The 23,937-nt window shown below is 38.3% G+C and overlaps 1 protein-coding gene across 1 annotated transcript in view; it reads left to right on the plus strand.

Annotated features, from left to right (window-relative positions):
* The window catches only part of TBC1D5 (TBC1 domain family member 5), a 265,333-nt gene that overhangs the window by 239,074 nt on the left and 2,322 nt on the right, over positions 1–23,937 (plus strand). Inside the window, exons 19-21 of the mRNA XM_088521207.1 lie at positions 1,538–1,637; positions 18,221–18,300; positions 18,941–19,117. Of these exons, the coding sequence (XP_088377333.1) occupies positions 1,538–1,637; positions 18,221–18,300; positions 18,941–19,117 (357 nt within the window). The remainder of the gene's footprint in view (positions 1–1,537; positions 1,638–18,220; positions 18,301–18,940; positions 19,118–23,937) is intronic.

Genomic DNA, 23,937 nt, shown 5'->3' on the forward strand with positions numbered 1-23,937 from the left:
TCTCACTTGTCAGATGGAGAGACACTTTTGAATAGTTAAAAAGGTTACTCCTAGAATTTGCTTGAGCAGATACAGCTGACCAAAAATGTTTTAAAATCAACTTACCATTGATCCGTAATATAAAAAAGTAGTTTGGCAAACATAAATATATATCGCCAGAAGTTAATTTTTTATGTTTATTTCTGGGAGATAAAGTGTGTTTATATTACTGGCTAATTATTTCAGAATTTCACTATATTTTATTTTTTAGTAAAATACTCAAATATTGTCTCCTTTCCCTGTCTTATAGCTTGACTTGCAAATGCACCAGCAAAACATGCAGTAGATTCTTTCATGTGGTCACTTGTAATCTAATATGTACAAGGAAAAGGTCTTCTTCAGAGGCATTGCTTGCATAGGGATGACAATGCAATTACGCTTGTAGAGGCTGCAGGCTTTGAATGTACTTGGTCCTTCAGGAGCTGGCAATATGAAATCAATCTCTCTAAGATTTAAATAGTCAAAAATATAAGGTTCAGAAAGATAGGAAGATAAGCTTATAATAATGTAGGCAAATGGTAAAGAAAAATGTTTAATGTGCATAGGGAGAAAGTGATGTGGCTACATCTTACAAATTGCTACCCTCTTTTAAATTCTTTTAAAATTGTAGGAATTCTTTTAAAGCAGCGGTGAATTTTCTATGCAGTAAGGTCTTTAGAGCCACGATTGGATGCATTAACACACACACACACACACACACACAAATTCAAAGTTCCTATGAAGGTCATTCAGCTAGATAAAAATACTTCTTTTAGGGCTTAAACTCAATAATATATTTGGAATTTCATATTTTAAAATACATTTAATGTATATTTATTTTAAAAGACTTAATAATTTAGTATAGCTGTTGTACAGTATATGAGATGAAAATAGCTTCACCTAAATATTGCATTAAAAATTCTGTAAAACTGCAATCAGCTTGTCGGAGAAGAGCAGATAGAAATGGTCTGTTACATAAATAAAATGACAAAGTACACAGTGATAATGTATCCTTATGGTATGAGGTTAAGTGCCTTGAAATTAGAAAAGCATCTTTTCTGGGGTTTCAAATGAAATACTGTAGAAATTTAGTCTGCCAATAATGTGAATTTTTCTCATTTAATGAACTTTTTTCAGCTATTGCGTTTTTACTATGTTGTTTGTGCATACTGAGACAGGTGGGTATATAGCAAATGAAATACAGTTGTTAGTCTATCATAGATCCGTGTTCTATGGGAACACAGACATTTCTTTTGTTAATCTCCACCCCCCCGCAAAAAATAGAAAGAGAAATAGAAATAAAAGCTGCAATATTAACACTAGACCCTATTTATGTGAAACTAAAAAAAAAGTAAAAAAGAAGTAATAAGTGCAGATGAATGCTTTTTATTTCCAAACCTTGCTCAAGAAAAAAAGAATAGGTAATAATATAGAACTGAGCATTTCAAGAGTTAGCCTGCTAATCTTACTTATATTATAAAAATGATTTTTTTTAATATTAATAACTTCTTAATTGTAGGAGGAGGAATTGGAGGCCCAGATCTCGTTTCTACAAGGACAGCTAAACGACTTGGAAGCCATGTGCAAATATTGTGCGAAGATGATGAACACACATCTGGGTAAGTGCAGCAGCCTGTATTAACCTGCAGATCCTTGTGAAGGCTCTTTCCATGTTTGCACTGGAGCTAAATATTTTTGTAATGCAGTGCATATTGTTTATCAGTCATGAAGAAATTTGACTTAATGTGCCCAATGACTGTAACAGTTATTGCAAACCACTCTGTCTTCATACTGTCATACTTTTAAACTCAGGAATCTGTTAGTCACTGATTATGCTAAGAAAAAGTAGAGGCATTTTAGGATGGCTGGCATTTGTTTTTACATTGTAAGAGACATGCTAGAGCTCATCGCTAATTTATAAGTTCATTTGCCTTTCATTGGTCCCAGAATGATCCTTGATGCGTTCAGTGATAGTTGTATAAAATTCTTATACTTCCAGTAAGTGTAACATTTATAGACTTATGCTGATTGCATTCATTGCATAGAAACATGTTTCTGTAGGCTGACTACTTTGTAATATTTTGGTCAGACTAGGAGAAATATATTAAGGAAAGAGCCAATAGATTTGGAATGGGAATAACAAAGAATCCAATCTATAATTTGATTTATACATTGCCAAGACAAATCAGAGAAAGTAAGCAAAGAGCTTCAGTTAATCCAAGATCAGTATTAATATACTTAGCTATGCTTTGATAAATGCAACGTTTTTAACTATGTTCAAAAATGTTACTATATTTAGTATGTATCATTGTGCAGAGCACTTTAATTGAGAAATTAAGAAAAATCTTAAGTAATTTAAGGTGTGCGTGTAGATGGCAAAATCATAGTCTAAGCAAGATAATTTAAAGTTGGATATTTCAGAGGGTAAAAGTTAGTATATGACACCTACCTCTGCCAGGTCAACAGATGAAATGTGAAGGTCATACTATCCTGCAATTTTCATTTTTCTTTGTGTGAGTGTCCATATAATTTTAATAGCCACAGTTATGAGTCTGGCAAAAGCTGTAAATGACATGTTATTGGAAAGTTTGAATTCTCAGCCTTCAAAAGCCACCTGTAAAAGTCTAACCCCAACAACTTTATTCTGGTGTATTATACTGCTTCTGTGAGGATATATAGGAGAATTAATGAGACTGGAATTAAGCACAAGGGATAAATTATTAGCTATTGAAATTATGGTGGGGCAGGTGGAGGAAAATACCTTGTCTAAAAGAAAAAATATAGTGTATTTCTTTTAAGAAAACAAGCTGGAAGTGTTCAGTAGGAATACAGGTTCAACTGCAAATATAAGTGTTTCCCCAGCAGAGTAGAGATCAGAAGAAAACCAAAGATACTTCAAGTAGTCTGCTTCTCAGGAATGTATCCATGTAGGGAAGGGAAAGCATCTTTGATAACCTGGAAATATTTGGGGCCAGTATCCTCCAAGAGATGCATGGAGCCATTTGTTGCTCTGGGAAAAGAATGGGCAGCCTGGGCTGCCAGTGAGCATTGGGCTTGTCCTGGCACGTGGCAGCCCTCCAAGGACCTTCCAGCTGTGTTTTCTTCTAGTCTGGCTTCCCATACTTCTTGACAACAACCTTTCACATCTTCCCATCATATGGGCTATTCATTTCGTAAGTTTGCATTCGACTAATTCATTTAAATCCTATCAAGATAGACGGTTGATAGTTGATTGAAGAGGGCACAAGAGAGGCTGAGGTATCACCAGCTTTCACAGCTCCTGCGTTTGTAGCAAACTGGTTAGATAGCCTCAAGACAATCCACGGGAAGGCAGAAAGAAACCCCCTACGATTCTTGCCAGCCTGACCTCTACTGAATTTCCTCTGAACCTGGAATCGGTCAGTCAGATAAATCCTGGTCATTTGAGTAGGACATGCCAGGAGGTGACCCAGAAAATGATTCCCTCGAGCGTCACAGAACCGCCGCTGGGGACAACCAGCAGCCTCCATGCATTGCGCATGCTTCAGGGAAGGGCACTGTGCAGAAAATCTCGCTGTCAAGAACTGAATGTCCAGAAAGGAGACAGAGGAGGCCTAAAACTTTATTTGAATAAAGGGAGAATCCACTGGGCATATCTAGTAGGATCTCTCAAATTGCTGGAGGACACAACCCCCTTTTATCCTAACTTCCCGACCAAGGGACGCCCTCTCCTTTTCCCCATTGGCCAAGGTACTCAGAGTTACAGCCTTCCCAGCCCGCCTACACCGAACTCCTGCCTCCTTCCTCCTGTTCTCACCTGCCATCAGCTGACACTTTTGTCCCCTTGCCAAAGAATGGGGAGCAATTTCCTTCTTGGCCTATGCTCTTTTGCCCCACTCAGTGATGGCTCCACTCAGTCTCCCCCCTGCACATATTCCTTTGTTCTGCCAAAGAAAGTGGAGGAGCCCCCTTATTTGTAAAGACACAAACTTACGTGTTCACTCAGGCACCAGAGCAAAACTCACAGCATTTATCGTCCTTCATGGTTTGGGTGAAGGGCTAGAAAGGGCTGTTATTGCAGCTAGTTGGGTTCTTCCCTGGGTGTCTCTAACCCATGGAAATGACTTCATTTTGGATCATAGTGAGTCCTCTTGTTCCTCTTGCAACCACTGGGACACTTAACCTCAAGGATATTACTTCTCCCTGTCAAGTTGGGCTTTGCTGACTTCATCACCCAGCTTTGTCTTTCGCTGCATCCTTGGCAGCAAGAATGAAAAACCTCATATAACTTTCCTATACACAGTGATCAAATGACCTCTCAGCGCTGTCCTTATTAGGTGGAACACTATTTTAGACTTGTTTTGTATGGGTTGCTTTTTAGGCGTGCTAATTTTTGTGATCTTCCCTTGACCTCCTCGGTGTTTTCATGTGCGTTTTGAAGTGGCTTAATCAGATGGAAGTGCTAAATGCAGTGCTGGAAGTGGGTTCAGGCAAGTGGTTATATAGCAAAGGGAAAGTCATCTCTACTTTTATGCGACATTTCTTTTTTTATACATTTTTTAATGCAGCATCATATTGCTCCTTTTTTTATAAAGTGATAGGTTGAGGTGATAATCTACTATGACCTTTAAAATTTTGTGAATCACAGCTTTCTAAACAGAGGATTTTATCCTGTAGGTATAATCAGGAAGTGTTTCCTTCTATTTCTGTATGTGTTGCTTGCATATAATTATATGTGAATTCTCTTGGTGTCATTTTACTTTTGTCTGTCAGATTATCTGCAGTGTGCCTGCTGCCACTCTAATTGCAAACCATAGAATCATAGATTTAACATTTGTCTGAATTATTGATAAAACATATGGAGCCCTCCAGGAGTAATTCCTCTAACCGAGAGTTAACCAACCTTTTAAAAACTATCGATAAGTCTTTTTTTTTTTTTTTAGTCTAAGGTCTGCTTTTTACATTTGATAAAACTTGTTTTTTTTATTAAAAACTAATTTTAGATGGGCATTTAAATTTTTTTTTTCAGACGATTATCCAGTCAATATACATTCTTTTGCATGAACTGTACTATATGTGCAGGTTAGTTTTTAACAGAACACAGTATTATTCTTGCCTGTAAAAAGTGCATATCCAGTGACCATTTGTCACAGAATTATATAATTGGTAAAATAAATTAGATGTCAAGCAAATATAGAATATTCTCTTTGCTATTTCCAGTGAAACAATCTAGATTTTTTCAGGTTCTTTCCATTATGAGAGAGCATCCTTATGACATTCAGGGATAATTACTTCATGGCTGAGCATTTCATGGATCAGATTTGGTCAAATTGTTCAGAATTAATCAAAACAACGATTAAGTCACCTATTTATTTTGAATCCCTAATAATTTATAGTCTATCCATATCCATTTAATCCAATTAACAGCTGTATTTTTATATGATATCTTTTTAGAAAAAAACTTGATTTAACTAACATCTTATTCAGAGTTTTTATCTCTGTCATATAATGGTATCATATTTCTTTACCCAAAATATTCTATTATTATAGCTTTGTGCAAGTATGTGCTAATCCTGCATTTTATTTTCATAGAACATGAGGAAGAACCAGATAGAACACCAGTTTCTATTTTGTTTATGTATTCAAAAATGCTTTCATTAAATGTGTATCTACTTCCGTAGATAAACCACACAGTGTACCACATGGCAAAGACATAATTAACTGCTTGTAATATCAAGGGATGTTACCATGGAAATGAATGATGGTTCAGGAATATTACTACTTAGCACTATGTGTAGAAATTAAGAATAGGGTTTTGTTCATGAAAATGAAGGAAAGTCATTTTGTGATCTTGGTCTCCTCCATAGTGCTGTGCGTTAGATGATCTTCAATTCTTCTGCCCCTCTCCCTTCACCACTGAAGCTTGTCTGCTAAGGGCTAATGCCTCTAAGAGCGTGTGTTCAAATTTGTGTATGTGAACAGCAGGTAAAAAGGTAGATTTTAGTTCTCTTTTTCACAAGCTGGTCATAGCTTTCAATTTGCCCATCAAGAAATGAAGATTAATCCAGTATTGTAAGCCTGTCCTGCAGCTTTTTTTCTTCGGAAAATGAATGCAGATCATTACTCGTGCGATGCTGAAAAATTGTAGTTGCCGTAGCTATTACTGCATTATCCCACGATAGCATTATCAGCATTATCACAGATACATTTTCTTGATGTATCTTTTTCACATGCACTGACGGCCTTTTTCAGGAAAAATGTAGTACCTTTGGTAATATAATAATGTTCTTCAGTATTTTTCTTTCTATAAGGTTTTTTTTCTGTTAGTGTACCTCAAGGCTCAATGATTCAGAAAGCTTTAATGTACTGATTAAATATTACAATATTATACCCTGTCATAATGTTATTACTTTTTGAGGAATTTTGATTCTTTCTTACTTTCTTTGACTTTCTGGAAAGAAAAGTTTCAACCTACCAAGTGCATTCAAATGAATATTCTTCCTGGATAAATGTGACCTCTATCTGATGTCTTAGGGCAGATCCTGAGTTACTGGTCCAAGTGATATACACCCAAATGCCACCAACAAGGTGACTGCTGGAAGGCTCCTCTGTTCTTATTCACATTTGACACGGAACCAAGCGCCATGTGTTGGTTCAACATGAAGTCAGGCTGAAGGATTTCAAAAAGCAAAGCTTTGTTTTAGTGTAGTTAATGTGTTATTAAAGGGCAGCTCATATGCCATTGGTTATAACACTGCATCTGACCCCTTCTGCTGCTCTACTACCCTCAGAGTTTGGAGCCTCCCAAAGCTCAACCTCTTAATGAAAAATAAATCAAAAGTCCTGAGAAGTATCAATTCTCCATAGGCAAGTGATCACCATATGAAAGCTGGTAAAAGATGTTTATGAGCTTGCCAGTTCTGTTCCAAAGGAGAAACGAATCAGAGAATCACAGAATAGCTGAAGTTGGAAGGGACCAGTGGACATCACCTAGTTCAACGCCCCTGCTCAAGCAGATCTCCTGGAGCATGCTCTCCATGACCATATCCAGACAGCTTCTGAATATCTTTAAGGAAGGAGACTGCACAACATCTGGGGAACCTGTTTCAGTGCTCAGTTGCCCTCACACTCAAAAAGTTTTTTTCTCATGTTCAGATGGACCTTCTTCTGTTTCACCCTGTGCCTGTTGCCTCTCCGTCCTATGAGTGGGCACCATTGAGAAGAGTCTGGCCCCATCCTCTCTATACCCTCCCTTCAGATACTTAAATGCATTGATAAGATCCCTCCCTCAGCCTTCTCTTCTCCAGGCTGAAGAGTCCCTATTCTCTCAGCCTTTCCTTATATAAGAGATGCTCTTGTCCCTTAATCTTCATAGCGGTCCAGTGCTGAGTGGTCCCCACACTGAGTAGTGGGGAGCCCATCACTGGACACAGCACTCCAGATATGACTTCACCAGGGAGGAGAGGGGCAGGATTACCTCCCTTGACTTGCTGGCAACGCTCTTCCTAATGCCATCCAGGATAACATTTGCCTTCTTTGCCACGAAGGCAAAGTCGTCCGGCAGGACTCCCAGCTCCTTCTCCGCAGAGCTGCTTTCCCATGAGTCAACTCCCAGCCTGTCCTGGTGCACGGGGTTTTTCCTGTCCAAGTGCAAGACTCAGCACCTTCCATGGTTGAACTTCATGAGGTTCCTCTCTGCCTGCTGAATTTTAAAACATCATCTGCTTGTGAGAAACAGAAATCAGTCCGTCATCAGTGTTGGTTAAGAAAGCAACATTTGTTTCCAACAGAGAATTTTGTTTCAGACTTCCAGGTAGTGAAAGCTTACCAAAATATCAGACATACAGTACAGGAAGTCAGTTTCATTAGAGGCAATATATAAAAAAAATGGTTTCAATATTAACTTGGATATGGAGTCCTTACATAGAAACTGTTCTTTTGTGATTGGCAGTTTTTCCTGTTAGGAGAGTAAAAAAAGTAAGTTTTTCCATGCTTGGGGCACTGTGTAAATGTAGACAGGTTGGCTCCACAGCTAGCTGAGATGCAGAAGTGATTTAGCTGCTTTCTCACAGCAGAGATCCTCAGCTAATAAGCCCTGAGGACTCAAGCTATCTCTGCAAAGACTTATCTCACATAGTTCTATATAGCACACTAGGAATGTGTGCAAATCTACCCAGAATAAGCATAAGTCTGCCTGATTTTATTACCTTAATCTCCGTATCAGCACTAGCAAACTTGATCTGGCTACTAGAGAGAGATTTGGGTGGATCTCTGTCATACGTTGCTCAAATTCCAAGTTTTTAAATGACCTATTATCTTGGAGGTTCTGACCCACATCTAGGATCTTTATGCTTAACCATGCTAGCTCCAGCTGAGCAAAGCAAATGAATCCTCTGAGCCACCTGTGCAGAGCTGGTTGGATTGCCCTTAAAACTCATTTTCTAATATGACTTCCACTATGTTTAATATGTTACTCTTTCCTTCAGCAATACTCAGATATGTCTCTGCCCTTCCACAAGTATATGGATTATGGAGAGCTAAAAGGAAAGGTGAAGTTTTCATCTCCGATTCTTCCAAGTGCCACGGGCATCTTGCCACTGCAGCAACATGCTGACTCTTGGCGTTTGTGTGTGACCTGTAGACACCACACGTTTACAAAATGCCAGGAAGTTATAGTGTTGCACAGAAAAAATAGGAGCTAGTATTTTACCTAGCTGATGATTTGTTGTTCAGATAGAGCTCTTTGGATGAGATCACAGGATGTGGTCCTTCCAGAGTCATCAGGCAGTCCTGGCAGTTGTAAGATTCACATTATGTTGCCTGACATTTCCCAGAAAAATGCTGTTTGGAAGACCAATGCGACATAGTTCAAAGCCACCTTTTCACTGTGATTATTGCAAACACAATGAGGAAGGAAAGGAAAATGTGAAAATATATGATCAGAAACTTACAGTATGCAGTCAGTAGTATAATTTTAGTGATTATGTGAAATAGCACTTTAAAAGCTTAATTAGATAGGCTTATAAGGCTTCATCCATTCCACTTTTAACAGTCAGTGGAATTATTACAGGGAAACATTTCATTCTAAACATCATTTGCAGTGAGGGAGGGCGAAGATAAAGTTGGCTTAATTGCTGATTATCTAGAAACTGATGTGCTGCTCAGTACACAGTAGTTGAATTCTTGTTTTGTGTTTCATATGATAAGATTAAAGATTATGAAACTTGTATGGATAAAGTGAAATGGTAATTTTATTTTTTACTTTATAATTCACTGAGGTTATTACCTCATGTATGTAATGGGTTTCCTTACGCTTGGGACATACATAATGCAATCCATACTTGATAACCCCAGTGTAATTAGAAGTGCTTTAAGTAAAGAGGGCCACATAGAATGCAGCCCTGTGAGTCTAAGGGAGTTTTTCCCTTGGTTAAGAACAAAGATACAAAATACTCTATATAAATACCATATAAATGGTGAGAGCATTAACAACATTAAAACTTGGTATAGGCATGGTTACTGTGAAGCAAATACCTGTTGCATAGTTTGGGTTTCAGACTCCTTCTTCTGTGCATGTCCTGTTTAGATATATGTAGGAACAAAAGAAGTATAGATTTCTTTCCATATTTCTCTCTATATTTATTTCTATCCAAACAGTTCAATCCTGGTAGGCATCTATAAATCCTTTTACCTTGAATATAAAGACAGACATTGCTTTAAATTAAAACTATATTTACAGTTTTATAACCAGCTGCATGATAACATTGATACTGTATTTGTCCCACACAAATGATTCACAAAATAAAACTGAATACCCCATTTACTCTCTCTTTCTTTGTTCAAGGAGAACAATTTTAAATTTGTCTCTTTGCATAAGGTTACAGTTTGAGAATTAAAGCCTTAATCTGAATGGTATTTTAGAAGGCTGCAAAACACAGCGTAATGTATTGCCCTAGCACAGAGAAATGACACAACAGGGAGGTTCTGGTTTACACATCAACAATTCTGTTTGCACTGTAAAAATTCACAGTACTTTCCTTGTGCCAGGAATTAGGTATATATTAAGACTGAAGCAGTTAATTAGCACAAGGATTATTTCCTAATATAGGTGTAGGTATATTAGATGAATGGCAGAGAGCTATTTGAATGGTGCCAGGGAAGACTTGTTTTCATTGAAGAGGACTGCGGTACGTAAGTGGCCCAAGTGACATTGAGAAGTTCCCACCTTCAGAAAAGAGCATGGCTCAAAACTAGACAGAGGTGGTAAGCAGGAATCAAATCTGAACAAGACCCTGAAATGTGCAGGGAATAAAATTAAGGCGAAAAAAGAAAAATAACTTTCCTTTTACATGTATTTCAAATTATTTTCATTATGGGTCTGTAACCGCACGGTTTGAGTTAATTTACTTTTCAGTTAGAATCCTGACAGGCATCGAGCACCACTGTCAATAATCCATCGTAAGGATTTCTGAGTAAGTGATACAAATAGATCTCAGAGCTCGCAATAACTCTTTTATTTTTTTTCCCCAGCATAAATCAATGTTTAGTGTTAATTAATTTCTTCTATCAGACAGACAATTTGATGTATATCTACTCACATTGTGAATATACAGTAATCTTCATTCATTTTTGACTTCAGACTTCTGAAGAACAATAAAATGAAAGAATTACAGTTAAAAAAGTGCAGTCTTCTTGCCCAAGATCCCAATACACTCCACGATTGCCTAAAATCTGTCTAGTAGCATAACATTGACTCTAGGAGGTCTTCCCCATCTTTCCACAGCATCTTTGACACTGTAACTGTCATGAACTGAGAAAATATAATTAATAGTAGATTGAGATTTTTTTTAAATGAAGGAATAACCAAGAGATGATCATAATATACTCAAAAATTTACAAAAAAAGAAGTTTATAGGTTACATGAAGTCAATAAACACAAAATAGTTGGAATGATCCATAGGAAGGTTTATAAGTCACCCCCACTCCTTCTTACCTGCCTCCTCAAGATGGCAGTTCCAGCAGATGTCTTTGCTATAGCAACCACTATCCCTATAGAGAACAGAAAAATCCCTATGGTTTTAATCAGGATCGACTTTCCTGTTTACACTACCTGCAGATTGGAAGTGCTTGTTTCAAACTGAGTACTTCTTCCCAATAGAGGAGCCAATACAGTTTCAGCAGCTTCAGAGCAGAGGAAAGCAAGGGTATTTTTTTAACTGGGCAATGCAAAGAGGAATGTAATGTGCAATATTTTAACCAGTAATGGTCTAGTGTATTGTTGTTTACTTAGGCAAAACTTGCACAAACTAAAATCAACATACAAGCCCCAGTGTAAGTTATTCAGTTATGTCTATTGAATATCAATTATTCAGTCAGGTAAAATATTCTAATTTTCTTTGAAAATATTATTTTAAAAGTTTTTTTTTTGGTTTGTATTTGATCAAAAATGCTGAGGTTGTCTGAGGTTTGATGCATTATGACTAATTCATTGAAGGAATTCTTTGGAGCCAAGTGAACACTTCTCCAACCTTTTGTGCCTTAAATCTATATGAGGCTTTTAATTTACAGTAGCATTTGAGCATGCACTCTGTGACCCTAAAAAAATAAAGTATGTGACTGTACTCATTGATAATAAAATGTTTACTGTAGAAAAGAGCTCAAAAAGCAGCAGGATGTACTTAGTTCACACACTCGAATACCCAGATACATAATGCTTGGACATTAGGCAAGGTTTTTCATACAGGACAAACACTAAAGCAAAGTGGAATAAAATGATTAGGATGCAGTTTTTCAGTAAGACCTCACCATAAACAATTAGGTTGACAGCAAAGCTAATAACAGCAACAGTATTTTTTGTACAAATAAGCAAAAATCTGAACAGTAATAAAGGAAAACACATGGTGATATATTCCGATGTTTTTATTAACGCAGGCTTGCGATAACACCATAATTCTCTAATGGGAAAATGATCTTGTAGAAAGCTTTAAAAACAGCTTTCACAATTTGCTGCCATTTATTCTATATGTCATAGAATATGTCCTTTAAAATGAAAATGCTGTAAATGGAATTTCAGACATTTATGGATGTTTGGTCTCAAAACTCTCAATCTATCCAGGTTTTTATGTAGCATTTACCATAATGGTATTTGAGTAAATCATCCTGCTTGTAAAATCAGAAACAGTTTTTAGTGGGTTCAGCTGTACCAGAAGCATAAAAAAAAATCACATTTTAGAATCCTCCACAACAGTAACTGTCTTTTACACAACCATAGCAATTTTAAGATGTAATATCTACCATCTAGTGCAGTATGATGGAAATATTTAGATTGTGAGGAAGTGAAACAGTGAAGTTTTTCCTTAGGGTAGGTTGCTCTTTGTTTGTTTAAGTTTGTCTCTTACGCAAGACAAATTTTCATTTGCTTGTCACTTCACCCCACAGTAATCTGGGGAACGGAAACAGCAGCAGCAGCAGAACTGCTCTGCAGGAGGCAAGGGAGGAAAGACTTGCTTTGAGCTTTCAGAAAAAACCCTGCTTGGAAGTGCTCAGAGGCTGGTGGTGCTGACAGGAGTTGGGCAGAGTTTTAGTATGCCCAGTGCAAGTGAAGGAATACGAATGCATGAAATGATAGTTACTCTATGGATGCCATTTGCCTCCGTTACAGTCATCAGCACTGTGCGTTCCTGTAAGGAGTGTGGGGTAGGACATTCTGACATTATCATCAGCACCAAAGTTTTGCCCCCAAAATGCAGTCTGCGTAGGAAGAGCATGGCCCTTCACCTGCCTTGGGAGGCACAGTGCCCGTGCTCTTCGATATTCCCTTTACAGGCACAGCGTGTCCCAGCACATCTTGACATTGCTGGAGACATGTGGGACGTGACGAATACGTCTGAGGTCGGAATGGATCCTGCCTTTAAACAAAGGATGGACGGGGTGTCCCCAGGGTCCTTTCCAGCCTCATTTTCTGTAGATGTGACTGTGCATTGCTGTGAGTTGATAATTGGTGGCTTATTACCATATATCTTTCTGTAACAGAATAACTGATGTCACAAGCGTTACTGCCCATTAAATACTGGTAAAATGTTGGTGTTTAACACATATAGGTGAATCAGAAGTATATACAATATAAGTGCAGAATTTATATTAAAATAAGTGTTTTTTTAAAGAATGTAACACTTCACAGAGCATCTATTACTACACATTTTTAAGATTCTTAATTGTTTATCATTCAAAAATTACTAAATGATGCTTTCAGTATAATGCACAGCTGTCATAACAGCAGGTGACATGCACAGTAAGAGAGGTAAATGAAATCTAGGCTACTTTCTGATATTGCCTTTGTCAGAACTGAAATCACAAACTCTTTAGTTTGAGAAGGAAATTTAACTGCTATCATTTGTATAACGGTATTAATAACTGAAAGAAGTGTGAGTGGAAAACATGCTTTCCTGCTCAAAATCCAAGCCAGTTCCAGTAGAAAGGAGTTATTTATTGTGAAAATTTTATTGAGGAAATTTGATCAACAGCAACTTAATTCCCAATCCACATATTGCCATTTTCATACATTAGTTAAAAAAAAAAAAAAAAAACTATCACTGATATACCATATAGGAAATGTTGGAAGTATTGCCTGTAAACAGTGCTTTTGTAAAAAAGGATCTGACAAAAAGTTTGGAATCTGTAGCTCTATAGCCTGAAGCAGAGGAGCAGAGGATATATCTGTGGGATTTTTCTGCCTCTTTTTTTTTTTTTTTTTTTTTGGAAGATGCAAACCCAGAGGGTTCTATCTCTCCCTACAGCCGACTACCTTGGTAATAACGATGTGCTTTTTTTCCATTCTTTTACACTTTGAACAGTGTTCTCAGTAATGGCAGGCAGGGATGAGGAGGCTAAAAGCAGCTAGACGGTGATGCTGGCGCTGCTGCTTGTTTACAAGTCGTGGATGAGGAGCGAGCGCGGGAAGGGCAGCGGCCACTCTAAAGCTCTCAGCTATTTCTAGTTAGCCTCTCTCAGCAGGTGACATCTTCCTGGAAAGACACCCCAGACCGGGTTAAAATGGAAATCAGCAGGAGACAGATGTGCTTCCCCCAGGCAGCGGGGAAGCGCAGGAACAAACACTCCGAGAGGACAAGGGCATCCAAGTGACTCTGAAGTTTCATCCGCATGTGCAGACATGAAGAGCTGCCTGGGAAGACCTTGTCCCCCACAGACTAGTTTGCCTGCTAGTGCCACTGCCTGCCTTAATTTAACACAGCTCTGGATGCGTTTACACAATCTGTATTGAATGCCTGCTACACTTTCAGTCGCTGTTATTTGATTTAATGGGCAGCTAAAATAATTAGGCCGAGCATACCACTTTTCCCACACTCAGAGAGGAAATTTGACCTCTAAATCTAATATTTTTTATAGCCACTTTCCCTAGCCACTTTCCCAGCAGTGACTACGCACATCTTCATGCAATGTGTAGCAGTTCAGTCATCAAAGAGCATGAGCCTTCCCTAATTTTACTGCGAGGAGCTGCTGTGGATAATTCCACTCTTTCATCTCCATCTGAAGAGGGAAAGTCTTGAGGAGTTTCCATTTTAGAAATCAAGTTATGGAGTGGAAATAGAAATCTGGATTTTTTTTTTAATAACTACCGCTATGTTGAATTTGCACGTAAAGTTATTTACAGTTTGAGATTAAGAGTAGGAAATAAAAAATACATTTCATCTTAATTCGTCAGCTTTTTCATCTAGCCTGCCTGATGTTCTGTGTTCCATATAAAAGAAGAACAAAAATGTCATCATTTGCGTATTATTCCTCTGTAACTCCAACTGGCTTTAAAGTATATCTGGGCTGCCTATCTCAGTATTAATCAGGAAATAGTTATTGATTAATGGTTCCAAGATCTGTCAAATGTAAAGGAATATGTTCATTTGACAATGAATTTTGAATGAAAACAGCTGTCTTAGTAAGATGGGTATTTATAGCATGGAGTCAGATTGAATTGGGTTTTGAATACTCTAAAAGTCACATACATAATCCATTTTTTTGATTCATCGTGTCAGGGTTTGTTTTGCAGGTAGGAAGATGTTCTCAGTTCCTAGTCAATATCTGCATTATTTTTTTCAAGGAGTTGTTAAATTAAAAGGATTAATTAAAACCGTGAGGTTTTAAGGAAAATAGCAGGGAAAAAATCAGTATATAGCTCGTTTGTGGATACACATAACTTTCTCAGAAAATTCTAGGACAGAATTTTTATTCCTCTCGGTAGCTGGAGAGAAAGAGGGTGAGCACTGATAAATTTGGGCTCCACATTACCATCTGTTTGGTAGGCAATAAATTCTGCATTCAAGAGTGGTGACAGTAGTAGGTTAGAAACCTTTTACACTTCAAGAGCACACCTCGAAGCAGCAAAATCCATTCAGAAAATCCATAGGGAAACTTTCATTCTCTTTCCTTGTAGTACTGAAAGAAACACATTTGAGAGGTAAAACTTTCAGATTATAGTGATTTGCATCTTGGCACTTTTTTTTCAGTGTAAAAAGGAAGTGTGTTCCTTGAGTTCAGAATGGTCTTTTAGAGCAAAAGAAGTGATGTTTTTTTGAAAAAAAAAGTATATATATAGTAATCATTTTAACTAATTAAAAGCAATAAACAATACATAACCCGAGATATGCCATGCTGCATATTAAAACAAACTGCAAATTCAAGCAACAGCTTTAGCAAATCAGCTGAGTTAATGTTTATAAATCTTAGTGTATGTATTTCCAGCCTTTTCTCTTAGTCTTTTTTTTTGCTGACACTAATGTTAAAATCTGCAATTAATCTTGCTAAGGTAAATGTGATGATATTAACATTTTTATTAATATTTACTGCTGACTATCGTGGTTCTATTTATAAGTTGTTAGAAAATTCTCAATTTCTCTGTTTGCTTTTCAAACATAGTTGCAGCTTTTTTATATAAAAATAATGTTTTCTTTTTCATTCTTCTGAAATACTGTCTTAAAAATACATCTATAAAGAAGAAAAATAATAGTAGATTATTTCTGTATCACATAGAATGACTTTCAGCTTTTGCTTTGTTTTGTCTTTCTTGATAGTTCAAGTTTCCAACATTTGGTCTTTAATAGATTAGAAGCTAGTTCTGAATTATTTTCTTGCTCCATCTGCTTACGCATACCTGAGTTTTTAATGCATGTTTTTAATATATGTAGAGATCAAACACCATAGCAATTCTTTTAAGGCTGAGAATGAAAAAGACAGTTGAATTCAATGACTCAGGCTGTGGTTAAACATTGTTTACCTGCGCAAGAGGACTTGGACTTTGGACTTCTGATGTTCAAAAATCTGAAAGAAGTAGAAAATTATGCACTGCTTGTTAAACAGTGGAAGTCAAGATTTAACATAGTAGTTATGTAAGGAACACATTTTAATATTTGCCAGCAAATACTATTATCTTTTATTTAGCAAACTGAGAGACTAGACAATTGAGATGTAAGATACAATAAATAAAATAGTGGATTATTTTTGCTTGCAGTCAATTCATGATGCTACATACTTGTAAAAAAAAAAAAAAAAAAAAAAAAAAGTCTTACATTATTTCTAGCCTTCCAAATATAGTGTCTTTATGAGATAGCTTGTCTTATAAGAATTGGACTTCACATTGTTCAAGTGTACCAGGTTTGACCTCCCTCCTGCTGGGTACTGCTGCTGTTTTGTGGTAGAAGTGCTAAATAATGTAAACTTGGCTCTCCTTGTTTAGATAGGCTGCTAACGCAAAACTGAGCCATCATACCCCATCGTTGCCCTTGACCTTGATCACACTTAGTTCATTCCTGAACTGTCATCTTCTACTGCACTTTGTGGCTCTAACCTCTTTTATTCTCTTATTTAGTCTTGGATCCTATCCCTTCTTTGCCCTTTCTGTTCTTCATTTTTGCCAACTACAGATTTTCTTGCTCACCCATAATTTCAAACTTCTGTCTCTATATGTAAATTTTAAATGCACATTTCTCCTTGTAATCTCTCTCCTCCTTATCCAGCCTCCTTCATCTCATGCTTTAGCTATTTATTCTGTAAACACAAAACTTAAGCCAAGTTGCTCAATATTTTTCCTTGAAACCCGGTGTTGTGTCAGAGTTGCCAGCAGCATCATGTTCATCCTTGTCAGCATAATCTGGGACAGTGTTTTGGCTTTTCGCTGGTTTGGTCCCTCAGCAGGCAGGATGTGTTTCAAAGCAAACAAAGGCAACGCTCGCTGGGATTAAGGATACAAAGCTCAAATTGTTCAGCACCTGGGATGCTGCAATTCAGAGCAGCAAGGCTGCTCCCAGGTGAGTGTCACTGGAGGATTTGCACTGACACTATGCAAGTAAGAGAGGCATATCCTGTCATCTTCAGGCGACAGGCACTATCTCGGTCTGTAAATCAGTTGCTGAGAATCTCCGCAGTTTCTCAGAGATCTGAGGAGGAAGGGAGGAGTTGGGAGTCTGGTGAAGGACTTGACATGGCTTAAAGAGTCTGCAGAGCTATCTGAGCTGTGGGCTGTTTGGTCTGCAGCATTGCCTGGGGTTTTCAGGACACAGTGTGTCACAGCGTGGTCCCTGCAGCCTCCAACCCTGCCCTCAGCACCATACGCAGTTACTGAAGTGCAGCCTGGCAGGACAATTCTATAGGTCTGGAAGACAGGGGTCTTCTGAAGTGCCAGTGCTGTACTGTGCTTTTTGTCACATGTCATGTCATGAGATTTGGATCCACCCTACCTAGTACAAAGAGGGTCAGATAAGGAACAATAAAGTACAGTATTTTCAGTCTTGCGACATAAAACAAGAGCATCTGCAGTGGCCACAGGATCTAGAACTGCTGAGCTCCTACTTAACCCATCCCAAGAACTTAGCAGATTCCTGTAAATATTCTTGAGAGCTTCCAAAGCATTTGAAGAGTCAAACATGGATGCAACTCTATGAGCCACAGAAACCAAGTTGTTTTCTAGGCACCACTAGAGCAAGGGTCCATTGGTGCATTCAGGTCATGGAAATCCAGCAGCTGCTGGACGTTATTAGGAGTCTTGACGTCAGTGACAGCCTTTGACTTCCCTAACCATCACAGCTAGCGAAGTGGTCACCATATAGGCCGGTGTGTGAAAACGCTTTTGCAAGCCACAGGATTGGGTTCTGAGAACACTAGTCAACTCTTAAGTTGGCAGATTACTCAGCAAGTCTCTCTTGTTTTGGTGTTGCAGGAAATATTCAGGAAGTTATATTACAAGAACACCTGGAAAAAGAAGATGAAATTCTGGTTTCCCTAGCTGGTTTGAAACAGGTATATATTGGTTAACTTCTGTCTAGCTGTTTTACAAATGCTATTGTATTGAGCACTGCATAGTACTTCTATTTAGAAGATACAACTAAGCTGTAAGAAGTTAAGATGACTTGCACGTTTTCTTCCTGAAAAATTGTGACAAAATCAAAGTAGAACTGAGGCACTGCAGTTCCAAGTTCTGGGGCATTAACCATCCCATCATTTTTCTTGATGCAAATTGTTCATACTAAGCATGTACTACATGCTTCTGACCACATTTTTTTAAATGTAATGACACTTGAATGTCATTAAGTATAAAGGAATAGTATTATGTATTTAAAATGAACATGCTACCAAGCTGAGCCATGAAATACATTTTATCAGGAACAAACGTGATGTTAAGTGTGATACTGGGAAAAATCTTAGTGTTTTCATTCTTCGTAACTTTATTAGATATTGGATAATTGTTTTCCAGAATCTGATACAATCGCATTACACATTTTACATCTAATATAGGCAATAATATTGACTTTTCAACTGCCTTTTCAAACATATATTATGGGGAAATGGTGTGTGAAAGCCTTCTGCAGTGAGGTTCAGAAAATTTTAGAATTGCTCCAGGTTTCTAACTTGCATTCCCTCCCCTCCCATTCAACAACAGATCAAGGATATTCTGAAAGGTTCCCTGCGTTTCAACCAGAGCCAACTGGAAGCTGAAGAAAATGAGCAAATCACGATCTCAGATGACCACTACTGCTCCAACAACCAGAACAAGGGGACGAGTGATGGCCTGAAGGGATCTGTTATGACAAAACAACAGTGCGTCCCAGGACTTCAGGTAAGTTACAGATATTTCCAACAGGCCATTGATGAAATTAGTCTTACATTTTTGCAGACTTTCTTTGACACATCCAAACATTACACAGAAATACACCAGTTGCAGCACACCTCTTCTGTAGAAAAGCAGGGTTCAAACAGAAGCAAAACTTGTGTCTTCCTAAGTGGTTTGCCACGAGAGCACTCAAATTCCCAACAGAAACCCAGGAATGCTGCTGCGCGTAGAGCTGTGCTCACAATTTCCTGTCTGACTACTGTCCTGCTCCCACTGATTTTGTTAGTGGAAGCTTATGCTCCCCACACGAGTGATTGAGTTAAAGTTTTATAAAGTGTTTGCGGAAGTTTTGTTTGCTCATTTGTTTTCCAAACATTGAATGCTTCTTAACTAGTCACTTACACATAAAAAGATGCAAAAACTGGAGGTAAATATTGCTATATCCATTGATTCTGCTCATTGTTTGTCCTCTATGGTTGCATTATGTAACAGCTGATTATCTGCACTACAGTGCATCCACGTTAAGTGCCAAAAAGGAAATAGCTCGGAGGTTACTTTTACCTTCTGCTCCATTTCCTTGCTAAGAGTTCTTTGTATTGTCTTCTTGACTCAGTAAACACAGTTTTCACATACAAAACTTACAGTTACAGGGCAAGTTCACACACAGAGAGACTTTTTGCCTCGTGTTGAAAGGCATGCATAAATGCCTCTCTGTCTAAGACTCAGATAACATCGGGTATGTTCTTAAAAACAAATAACTTTTTATATGCACCTTTTTATATACTTCTCAATATTAAAGTTCCGGCATTGTCTGCCGTGTCAATGCTAATATTCATATTTCAGTGAAAATCAGTGACAACACATTTCAGTCTGAGTCTTCAATCAGTTTTCTCTTGAGAAATTTACTTAGCAAAGAGAAGAAATATTTGTTGATTTTAAAGTAGTGACAAAGATTGTTTTGATTTATTATACACCATCCCCCAAGTTAGAACATTTTATGTTAAAAATGATATTTTGATTGTATTTCAATTTCTTATTTTAAATAGGAATTACAAGTTCAAAGAGACAAGTTTAGCTAGAACGTAGTTGCTCCTTTGGCTTTCGTCATCATTACAGTCAGTAGCCTCTGCCATATTAAAAGCATAGGTTAAACTCTAATCGTAGCATATTTAGAGTGTTCCTGTAATGACCTCCTCCTTTTATCTGCCTGCATTTCATACAGAAATGTCTTTCATGCCAAAATGACACATAGCACTTTTTTGGCAGTTTTGAGTGGAGCATTACAGCAGCTGAAAGGTAGCATGTAGTATAAAACGACCTGGCGTACGAGGGTGTGCAAACCTTCCTTGTGCAGAAGAAGCCCTTATTCACGTGCTGGGCTACATGTCGCTGAGCAGACGGGCTGGAGGACACGGCGCATTGGGAGGGGAGCAGGAGGGGCCCAACTCCCTTCCTGCCCATGCGGATTTCCTTCCAGTGGCAACCGGAATGGCAGGGTGTAATGAGGTCTCACCCCAGTTTGGAGCCAGAATATTCACCCCGAGATGGATTCAGGGCTCCCACAATTTAGATGGACCCTGTGATGACAGCGATAATGCAGGAGCTCTGAGCAATGTGAGTGAAGGCTGTAGGATCTGAGCTAGCTCAGAACTCAGTGAGGCTTCAGCACTGCGTGGTTGATGTTTGCAGTTATATACACATGCAGAAGATAAGATTTGCCTTCTCTAATCTTATCTTCTGCAAGTCCCAATTATGATAATGAGCAACAGACTATTACAGAAAGAAAAATACAAGATTAGGCTCCTTGTGGGGAGCAGCATTAAGGTCCAGGAGGAGGGTGAGCATCCCTCTGCTCTGCACTGTGTCTGAGCCCAGGTTGTTTAAGGGCATTCTTTAAAATGAGAAGAAAAGAGAACAGCTTTTCACAACACCTTTTAATAAAAAGGAAGATAAAATGGCTAAGTTTAGTAGGCTGTGAAGTTAGACTGCTTAGTGTTGGGAGGGGAGCAGTTTCCACCAAATTGGGCCCCTGCCCAGCCTTTTTCTAATGAGGAAAATGGGTTGTCCTGATGCCTCAGGGTCACGCTGGGAGCTGTAGGAGGCTTAAAAAATTCTAGCCACTTCTAGCCTCTTTAATATATTTCTCGCTAAATAAACTTCACTGTATTTACATATCTTGTGACTTTGCTTGTGTGTGTAATCCTGTTTAATATGCCTTGTGTAATAGAAATTCTGCTCTGGTGCAATTATAGGTAGATTTCTAGGACCACCGAAAAAGTTAGGGGTGATTTACTGTGTTGTAATCGAACCTGAAATCTGGTCTTTTGCGTTGCTTGTGATATAAATACAAGTTATTTATCATTATTAATTTATTTTAAAAGTCTTCTTCCCCAACCCCCCTTTTTTTTTCTTTTTTTTGCCTCAGTGTCCTTTTCCAGAAAGTGAGGATAAAGGTACAGTGCTTATTTGCAAAGAGGAGAGCTAAAAATGCGATAAAATAAGCGAAAGGCTCAAGGAAGCAGAGGCTTTGTTGGAATGTTTGTCTTTGGTAGCAGTGCACAGTTGACAAACAGAAGGCTTCTGTTGCTAAATAATGAATGATAATTAACGCATTATCTTGCCTTTATGTCGATTCAAAGAAGGAACCAAAATGAGCTGCTGTTCCTCGAAGCTTACTTGAATTGTGTTGTTGCAGCAAGTTTTAACTCATTCACAGTATGAAGGCAATTGAAATAAGCCTGGTACTAGTCGCTGATATTCATCAGGAAAAAATGTTTGGAGAAGCCATATGGCAACGGGCGTAAGGTTGTTAACTTTCAGAGCTACTGGAAGTATAATTCTGTCATTTTTCATTTATTCAGTAGTGGCAGCAGATGGGAGAAAACATGGTTCACGTCAGCATGAGTTTCCTGAAACAGAAACAGGGCAGAACAAGAAGGGGGAGTTATTTTACCTCTGGAAATATCACCACCAAAATACCAGTGTACTCTAGGGGTAGGCAAACATTCACAGTGAGCCCTTTTGTATCATTTTGGTGTCAATGTAAAAGAAGTACTTTGCTGCTTTTCTGATACTTCAGTGAGATATAGTTCTCCTTAATCCACAGCCAAAAATATGGGTAGAACAAAAAAAAATGAAAGCACAGTACTAATGTACTGTTCCAAAGCACAGTACTAATGAAAAGAAATTGGGATGAGGTTTGGTTTTTTTCCCCCATATTAAAAAGCAGGGTTTTTCTCTTTTTTTTTTAACTATGCAAAAGCACATTTCTTGAAGCAGAATTTAGAAACTTGCAACTGAAGCACAGAGTATTAGTGAAGATGGGCTCTGGCTGGGTTCACTGCCAGAAGGCAGTCAACCTCGTGGCCGTTGTTGGCCATGGCAGCGGGCAGACACTGGCCGCATTAGGGGAGGGAGCTGCTGGCTACTGCTTTTGTCTCCTTGTGAGGAGTGAATCTCTCTTGAATGGGAAGGTTGTGAGAGTGGAAATAGCTTGGAATAACCAAGCGTTTAACCTTGCAGAAGAAGACTGCATTGTGTTCATCCAGAGCTTTTAAATGGAAGCGTGAAGAGAAGCCAGGTGAACTTTTGCTTAAAGGAGGAAAAAGAAATCAGGGGAGTTTTGAAGGGGTATCTGGAGCTCCCAGAGGAGCCCCAGCGGCCAGGCCTGGCCCCCAAATCCATGAGCGGCGCCTCAGCGCGGGGCTGGAGCGGAGCCGGAGCCGGAGCCGGAGCGGCCTGTGTGTGCTGGGCCCCGCGGCCTGGCTGAGCTGACAGCTAACGAGGACACTAATTCAAACAGACCACATGAAAGCAAAGCACTAATTAATAACGAATGGTGTCTTAGATCAGAAGTGCTTCAACAGTGAAGCGTCTCTCCCGGCAGGGTAAATCTGTTTGGTTTTAGCTTCATGGTAAGTAATTAAAGTTGTTTGCTCACTTTTGAACTACGTGCTTCTATACACTATAAGATGGAGCTTAGTTTTAATAGCATTCCGTATGGACAGTTCATGATATTTTTTAAATTAATCTGCTTGTTAATGTTTATGTGAATTCTATCAAGTCTTTTGAGGAAGATGAGTAAGTATTGGGGAATAACATGTAAAATTGGCATCAGTCTGACAAATGCTTGTTGGGCCCTTTCAGATTGTAACCAGTGCTCCAAACTTCAGATTATTTCCCTTTTATTTAAAGAAAACGCTAGAATGTGTTATTTACAAAAGACAATAATAGATATTATATTTAGGTAACATCTAGATAACATGAAAAAAAATTTAAACAGGATATTTTAAAATTGACTGCATTGGAAATATCTGAATTCCTATCCATATGTGTTTTTTTTTAAGAAAGCAAGTCACAGTTCTGTATTTGAATGCACTTTCACATTCTGGTATTTATGTTGTGGCCTTTAGCAATTTGGAACTATGTAAATAGTAGCCAAAAACTTTCAGCTCTCATTTCCTACTACAGTTTGCTCTTAATGGCTAGTGGGTTTTCCTCCCCAAGCAACTCTACAGACCCCTTTCAAAAATACTCTGCTCTTTAATCAGTAATCTAGGCAATGGAGAATAGTTTTCTATGTATTTATGTATTTAAAAACCTTGCTGGAGGCCATGAACAGCTTAAATCCAAGTTGCTCTTAGTAGTACCTGTGATGACCTACATAATTGTATGTACTGTGCTGGGGGACTAACTTTATCCACACTCTTACACTTCTCTTTTTTTGCTAATGCTCCCTTTTCTTTCTGACTAATACCTGCCATCTCTCTTCCTCCAAAGAGAATTAACATTTTTTGTTTGGTGAGGGAGTCACAGCTGAAAGGCTT

Source organism: Tinamus guttatus, unplaced genomic scaffold (genome assembly GCF_059628265.1).
Source record: "Tinamus guttatus ecotype Peru unplaced genomic scaffold, ASM5962826v1 Tinamus_guttatus_pri_ptg000115l, whole genome shotgun sequence".
NCBI classification, from domain to species: domain Eukaryota; kingdom Metazoa; phylum Chordata; class Aves; order Tinamiformes; family Tinamidae; genus Tinamus; species Tinamus guttatus.